The sequence below is a fragment of the Zea mays genome, chromosome 6 (genome assembly GCF_902167145.1).
Source record: "Zea mays cultivar B73 chromosome 6, Zm-B73-REFERENCE-NAM-5.0, whole genome shotgun sequence".
NCBI lineage: Eukaryota > Viridiplantae > Streptophyta > Magnoliopsida > Poales > Poaceae > Zea > Zea mays.
This window is the reverse complement of record NC_050101.1, coordinates 151,849,284-151,857,372: the sequence shown is the minus strand read 5'-3', so window position 1 is coordinate 151,857,372 and position 8,089 is coordinate 151,849,284. Positions and strand designations below refer to the sequence as shown.

At 43.8% G+C, this 8,089-nt stretch overlaps 1 protein-coding gene across 1 annotated transcript; it reads left to right on the top strand.

The window, feature by feature from the left end:
• Window positions 1-928: 928 nt before the first annotated feature.
• On the top strand, window positions 929-7,334 carry LOC100276869 (uncharacterized). The gene is made up of 3 exons (NM_001364491.1): window positions 929-1,057; window positions 1,144-1,482; window positions 6,854-7,334. The coding sequence occupies exons 1-3, from the start codon at window positions 1,016-1,018 to the stop codon at window positions 7,040-7,042; spliced, it is 570 nt and encodes a 189-aa protein (NP_001351420.1). The 5' UTR covers window positions 929-1,015; the 3' UTR covers window positions 7,043-7,334.
• The last annotated feature ends 755 nt before the right edge of the window (window positions 7,335-8,089 follow it).

The window sequence follows — 8,089 nt, the reverse complement described above, 5'->3', positions numbered from 1 at the left end:
GGTGATCTTGCCGCCTATGGTCCTGGCTGTCGTGTCTGTCGTGGCTATGGTAGGGCTGACGCGGTGGGACCGGAGGCTAGCGCCGGCGCCGGTGGACCCCCCGGTGGCCACCCTATGCGGTGGAAGGGCTGGAGGACAGCGAAAGTGCCAGAGAGTAGCGAAACCTTAGCCGCCGCTCTCTGTCCTTCAGCGACAGGCAGAGGGTCAAGGGACAGAGGACGGGGCGCCGTGGAGGGTGCGGGAGGGGCTTATTATGTTTTTGTCCAATGGCAATTGCGGTTAATTTCGATCAAACTTTAAGGGGAGATCCATATTTGGTTGGTTGAGGAGCTGTTTTAAGAGAGGGTGGGGCCGATTTTTTAGATCCCACCTTTCTTTAAAAAACGACTCCCAATCTTTCGGCTCCACACGAGAATCAGTTTAAAAAATACCCGTTTGGCACGGTTCCTCCAGATCCTCGCTTAGAATCAGGAGCTGGAGCTGTGCCAAACGAACCCTTAGTGTGTAAATTAAAACTAATTTATACTCTAATCTATCTTAATATATATGGATTAGAGTAGCACCCCGTTTAGATCATTGGAATTGAATTCCATTCTAATAATAGTAATTTAGACATATATCAATTAAGCTAATTCAGTTTTATGCAAAATATATTTGTATACTATTATTAGCAAGATGTCGGAGATATTTATGTGCTACATTTTTACTATAGAGGAGTGAGACGAAAAGTGTCATGTAAGTTACAGAGTAGAAACAAATTCTAATAATGCATAAAGTCATTTCCCACCTTCCACCGCATGAATTTGAGATAGACTTATATCTGAACTTTGAAAGTGGTGGAATGTTAAATTCCAAACTAAATAAGTTACTTTATTGAATGAATTCCAATTTCTCTAAAATGAAGGGATCCAAACGCCCCGTAAGTGGTATGGGTTTGGGTAAGACAACCGATCCCAGTGCGGCCGAGCACGGAGTACGTCAGAAACCGGCAGGAAGCAGGAAACGGGAGGCAGGCATGTCGTCGTCCAAGGACGCTCCTCTCAGCCCTCGATCCCAGGTACGCCTCCTCTCCTCCCTCTCATGATCCCACTCCCAATTTCTCTCCATCCTCGATCTGACCGGTAAACCTCCCCGCTCCGGCAGCTGGCGCTCAGTTGCTTCGAGGAGCTCCTCGACTGCGCCGTGGCGGACGTCGCGTCGGAGTGCCACCGCATCGCGCGCCTCGGCCTGGACCGCAGCGTCGACGGCGAGGAGGAGGAGCTCCGCGTCTGGGCGGCACGTGCGGCGGCCGCCGCCGCTGGAGGTGACCACCACCACCCTGGAGGAGGCGGGGCCGCCGAGGAGGGTGGGAGCAAGGGCGGGGTCGACGTGTTCGGCCAGACGCACCCCGCCATCGCCGCCGATGTCGTCGAGTGTATGAACTGCGGTCGCCCTGTCGTCGCCGGCCGCTTCGCCCCGCACCTCGAGAAGTGCATGGGCAAGGTAAATCACTAATGGGTAATGGGGTGTTTGGTTCGAGTAATGAGCTATTCTATCATCTTCTCACTCTTCACTATTTTTGTTTGATTTGTGGAATAGAATGAGTTGATTCATCACCACCTCATTCCTTATAATTAGTTAGTTAGTACTAATATGAGGAATGGAGTCATCCCACCAAATTTGAGTAATGAACTCAAGATGCACCACCTCAATATAGATGAAGTGATTCCTCAAACCAAACACCCTATAAATCATCCACCACCCTTGCCGCTCCCGTCCCTTCGGATCTCGCTTACCTCATATTTATTTTAGTCCTTTTTGCTCCTAGCATTCCTATGTTTAGGCCGTCGAACTGAGTCCGAAAGAGGGGGCGAATTGGACTTTTCAAGGAATTAAATGGATTGTGCTGCTGCTGTGTCGTCTGGTTTAGGCTATCTGTGTGATCTGTGATGCCACTATCTAGTTCACTGGTTCGTGAGAACACTTGTTGTGATGTTCCAAGATCAGAACAAATGCTCTTAACCCTTGCATCTGTGAGGTGTGAGCTGAGGTCAGTGCCCCAAAAAATAAATAAGCATGCAGTTAGTTCAATTTTGCAAATGCTGTAAAGCAAAATAGTAGGTAAAATAGCAACTACATTGGTCTCTTGATCTTACAAGATCAGTTGAGTTCAGCTTAATGACCTCTGTTCTTTTTTCATTTTAACCCTGAACCTGGATTCGACTCAAGCCTATTATCTGTAAGGTCATCCACCTTGGCTTCTTTCTAGTGTTATGCCCATGCAGGATACCTTTTCTTTTTGGAAATCCTATGTTGTGCACATGCAAGGTGGCTACATAGTTGCTAGTAGTTTGCAACTTTGCATCCCCTCTACCATCACCTAAATTTCAGAGCTAAAATTATAGCATTTAGTACATGATTTCAATCCATTTAAATTCAATGTATTTAAATTGGACACTTATACCTTTTGAGTCAAAAGATGTGATAAGTAGAATTATTTCTACATTTAAACTGATTAATGGTTGGTTGCTCACTAATTTTTATTTGTCATTTAAGACAGTTACATAGTCTCCATTAGTTTTAATAAATATTTTGCAGTGAAAACTGTTAAAAAATTAATGATACAATTTTTATTTATGGATTTACTAGTATCATTTTCATGTACTAAATTCTAAAATATGTGCGTATTGCCGTATTCTTGGTTAAAATTTTTAGGTTTGACTGCACCTTCTAATGTAACTTCTATTTAGAACAAAGAGCAGAATTTAGTCTTTGTGGAATTATCATTACAAACCGGTTTTTATGCCATGTAGGAAAAATCACTACCCCCAATATCTAAGAAATGTTATAGCTACATCATAATCATTCTTGCAGACCATGATCAGGCTGTAGACTCAATTCTAGAATGTTATGTTAATGTGGTGTGGATCCAATTAAAATATTTCAAAACTCCATTCTTTTTCCTAAATTTCTGTAAAGTTCTGGGTTGATCTGGAAGAAAGAGATAAACCCTTTATACCACTACTTTGAATGCCAATCACTTATCTACCTTCAATTCAATCTTTGCTTTGCTAGCCAAGATCCCTTACAGATGGTGATCAGCTGTTAAGTAATAGTGCTGAAAATGCTACTTTGGCTTTTGATAGCCTTATGCCTACATTTGGCATTGGCTAGGTTGTTGACACAAAATAGAAGGATTGTTTTTTCCACAAAAGTTTGTGAAGACCTGTCGTTTCATGCCATTTGTTAACAGCCATTTGGACTAGTTTGCCAGTTGCCGTGGTCTGCAATACTAATATGACACTCGGACTTACGCCATTGAAAAGACAAACACTCATGTCTTTCCAAATTTCTTAGGTCACTATAACGATAAGGGAGTTGAGCTCTTGTCTGATTTCCTTTTGCACCTACTTGATTGCACGACATCCAGCAGCTTGAGAAATGGGCAAATGGCTGGCGTTGGGCTGTGATGAGATGGAAATCAAACCCGGACTCTGAAAGATCAAGGACGACACTTGCTAGGCAATGACGCAGGGGACTGGAATGTGTTGGATTGATTCTTGAGCTTGGTCACAATGAGGCAGGCATCTGTGTGGTGTGGCAATGGAAACCTTCACTTAGCGACCCAAGCTGCAGTCCAGTAGTGGTTGTTAATGGAAAGCCAAATGCAGAACTCACACTGTAAAGGAGTCTAACTTTTCCAAATTCTCTTGATCTCTTCCATGGAGCGAAAAGGATTATCCTGAGGAAGAAGGTGTTGTAGTCTGATTTTCTAAAATTAAGTCCCGACCTTGAAAGCCTCCATTGACGTTGATCCTTTATGCCTTACTGCAGGTTCAAGCCATCCACCAAATCCCAGATAAATAGGTGTTCTCTCAGGAGAGGAACAGTGAGCACCCCTTTGATATTACCAGCAGAACTTCCATTATCTAAAGCCTGAGGCACTGTGCACCATTTGATGGTTCTTTTGTGGATCTTTTTATGAGACTTGGGGCTAATTCAGATATTGCTCTGCCATCTAGGGTGGATTGATCATTACCAACAATTAATTCCATGGCCAAATTGAATAAAGCTTGGACATTGCACATCATTTGAATGGGCAAACCTGCCCATGGTCATGAAGCATCCATTTTCTCCAACCAAAGCCACCTTATGTGAAGAGACCAGCCGTAGACCTCAAGGTTATGAATACCAAGAGTCCAAGATCTGTATATTTGGGTTGGCTGATTCACTTATTCCCAAAAGAAAAACAATTGCCACCATTTGCAGTCCATAGAAAACCCTCCATCTCTTGTCGATGGTTCTAATTACCAATTTGGGGAGATCGATTGCAATCAAGAGATAGGTGGGGACAACAGTAAGCAGCACCCAACACGGTTCATGAGAGATGCTTTCCGCTTTGGAGGGTTATCCGCCACTTCACGATCGAAGTATGCAACTCAGCTTTTAGATGGTTTTCTGATGTTCATTGGAAGACCAAGTTAAGTGCATGGGGGCTTGCACCTTCTCACAAGCTAGTCTGCTATCCTCTTTCTTGCACTGGAGACGTGTTTTTGAAAGCAAGGTGATCACCCCACGCCTATTACATATACTGATTAAGCAATTCAATGGAATTAGTAGGTTTCTCTAAAGGGCAGACCCAGTGTCGGAGACTCCTACATGAGTGGGGTCTAGGTAAGGGATAAACCGAGACAAGCCCTTTCCCGTAAATACGGAGAGACTGCTTTGAATCTGGCTTGGTGACTCAGTGAGACAACTCTCACCACAGTACCAGGCATGCCCTTCTGATTTAGTAGGTTTCTGTGCTTAGCTAAAATTATGATCAATGTCACATATATCCGTGGTCAGAAGTTTGGGCACCTGATTCAATTTTGTTCATGGTAATTCAGGGTTCACTATTCGTCTCTGCTCGATGGGTGAGTCTTGTAGTCAAGCTCTCTTCTGCCTTTGCCGTCTAGCCCGACGAAAGCTTTGCACGCCTCTGTTACCTTTTGGATTATGTACTACGTACTTGATTTTAGGTGCAAATCTACATTATGACATGACAATGGATAAAGCAATCCAATAGGCTAATTGAACTCATGGTGTTGGAATGAGATGACAAATTTATCAAGCAGTTGGTTTGAGTTGGCATTCATGATGAAGGGTGATATGAATTTTCACGGTAAGTTCTTAACGTATTTTTATGTTGGCCCCAGATGGAAACAACCACATTCCTCTAGCATGATCAACTATAAGGGCAAGATCTTAAGAAATCCTTAAGACCATCCATGCAGAATTTGAGCACGATAATAGGTTGAGGATTCATGATCTTGTCCAGCTTTGAATGGGGCTCATGGTTAACATATATCCAGTTCCCAACTATCGAGGTGAACTTTTATCCTTTGCTGCCCAACCAGTCAATTTGCCTCTTGTTTGGATTAATTTTGGGCAGCTCTTCATTTTGGATTTACATTTACAGTGGTTGGGCTAATTTATTTTTCTTTTCTGTAGACTTGGGTTGACTACATCCTGGTTTCCCTTGTCTTGGCCTTCTTTGGCAAAGTTCATTTAATCTATAGTTTACTTGTTGGAGAACGGAGTATTGGAAATAGCTTATTGTAGATGCAGCATGTCTGTCATGTTAACGATTGCCTTATTGTCCCATCATTTGTGTCAACTATACCCACTTTAGTAGGAACTTTTTCTCTCGAGACGCAGAACTCTGTATCATTATATTAGAAGAGAACAAAACACAGGGAAAGCTCCCTTACAAAAGAACCACACAAAATCCACACCAACAACCAAAATCCTAGATATAAAAAAACAACAAACATGCCCTTTTCAGCAAGACTGATCAAGATCACAAAAAATACACAGGACGGTCAACCTTCCTCCTGCACAAGGGCCAAAAGAAAGTTAACACCTTGTGCTCCGGCTAAACCCCCAAAATGTAATTCCTCTAAAGCTAGCAACACAGCTCGGGCCGCAGTAGGGGAAACCCCTCTAGAAACACACCTATTGCGATGTTTCCAGACAGTCCAAGCCCCTAAAATAACAAGGGAATCAAAGCCATTTTGATTAAGATCAACCACCCCACTGGAGATTCTATCCCACCATTCTTCCATTTGTTGACAGAGGTGCTGCAGACCAACCCTTTGCAGGAGGGAGAACCAGAATTCTCGAGCAAACACGCATGGCAGCAACAGGTGGTTAATGTTTCTTCATCCTGGTCACAATGGGGGCAAGTAGTAGGATGCTAAAGGCCACGTCTTGCAAGTCGATCAACAGTCCATGTCCAACATCTGTTTGTAGCAACCAACCACATGAAGAAATGTCACTTTCCAGGTGCCCAAGATTTTCAAATCCTCTCTCAAAGATAGAAGGCAATTTTCCCCTGAAAGAATGCTGCATAAGGCGATTTTGGCGAATAGATGCCATCGCTAGAGAATCGCCAGATGAAAGAATCTTCCACGTCTGATACCCAAGAATGATACGTAAGGGCCTCAAGAGCTGTCCTTATGTTGGTACGTCTTTTGGGTACTATAACTATCACTCGAGGTGCAATATCAGCCACACTCCGACCATGGATCCACTTATCAGACCAGAAGAGGGTGCGAGCACAATTACCAACTTCAGCTACTACTGCGGTACTGCCATTGAGAAGAAAGCCTGAACTTTCTTATGAATCTGAAGTTGAAACACCTCCCATGGTCGGGCAGGATCACTCTTATGTAGCCACAACCATCTCATCCTAAACGCCCGACAAAGATTTTGGATATTGGAACTTGGAACTAGTATTTTTTGCATAAAGAAACTACATTTTTTTTGTCCATCAGATCCATTTGTTGTAAGGCTCTGGTTCACTGACACCTCTGATCATTTGCTATTTCAGGGACGGAGAGCCCGAACGAAAATTACAAGGAGCAGTACGGCTGGGCGCATGAGAAGCAGCAATGGCAGCGTTGCCACTCCCTACTCTCCATACTCCACCACGGCGAACCCTAATAGGGCAAGCATCCCTAATGGTGTGACTGACGGCGGCGGCGGCGCAAGGGGAGATTACAGCAACCATGCGCCCTAGGTGTGCTGACTGATCCTCTACTCAAGTTTGGTTGTGCCGTAGCGGGTGCTGGCTGACTCAGCCTGTATTCATGTTTCCTTGCCGTGGATGGCATGAAACACGTTTTGTTGATAAGTATGGTCTATGTATGAACCCCCGAAAACCACTCTGGTGACCAGTGAAGGTGAGGAGCCATGGGCGAAGGTTTGAATCATGTCTTTGAACCCCGTCGAGAAGATCACCTGTTGGTCAGTGGATTTAACCTTTTGTACAGCTTGTTGGTTCGATCAGTATCCAGTAGTTTGTTGCAGTACATTTTGTAGAGCACTCTGTATGACTCGTCTATGGCGCATCTGGATTTGCGAGAAGAAAAGTGAGGCAGACTGAGCAAGCTGCTGAACTGATCCGTGCCACCATCGCCCACGTGAGTAGGCATATGTTATGGTTACGACAAATGACAGAGATCATAACCTACTTTGTTTTCGCAATCATGTATATAGCTTAGAATTAGGAATAATTACACGGGGAATATTTCTGTCCAACAGCATTGCAGGGAATCTGGATGGGTTTCTCGTCTGCTGGCTGCAGCTGTCTGCAACGACGTTGGATCTTCGTCGTTTCCATTTTGCTGCGGCGCGGCAGAAGACGGTTTCTCCCTAGGAATCAGCTATCAAATCGGCTTCGTTTTTTTCTTAAAAAAAACTCAATACGCAGGGAAAAGATCATCCTACGTCATTACATTTTTTCGCGCACAGAAAGGGATACAGCTTGAAGGCCGCCAGTTGCCCTGGTTATTTCACTTGACACGCCTGTAACCATGTGCATTTCACTAACGGCTAGTTTGAAAAACTCAAATCTCTTCCAAGATTGGAAGAGATATTTCATTTTCCTCCAAATCCTCTCTAATCCTGGATGAGATTTAAGTTTCTAAAGTAGGCCTAGGAGTGATTTAGGTGGTACATGTATATACTAAAATTAAAAAAACACTGGTGAATAGAGTTGTTTTTTAACTCAAGCTTGTTTAGGATCGTTTCTAAATGGATCCAGCATTTAATGTGCTACTCAGGC

Excerpts from the sequence above, each read along its gene's own strand:
- LOC100276869 (NM_001364491.1), top strand. The coding sequence starts at position 1,016 with ATGTCGTCGTCCAAGGACGCTCCTCTCAGCCCTCGATCCCAG. Across the intron at positions 1,058-1,143 it reads CTCTCAGCCCTCGATCCCAG|CTGGCGCTCAGTTGCTTCGA; the intron begins GTACGCCTCCTC and ends CCGCTCCGGCAG. Across the intron at positions 1,483-6,853 it reads TCGAGAAGTGCATGGGCAAG|GGACGGAGAGCCCGAACGAA; the intron begins GTAAATCACTAA and ends TTGCTATTTCAG.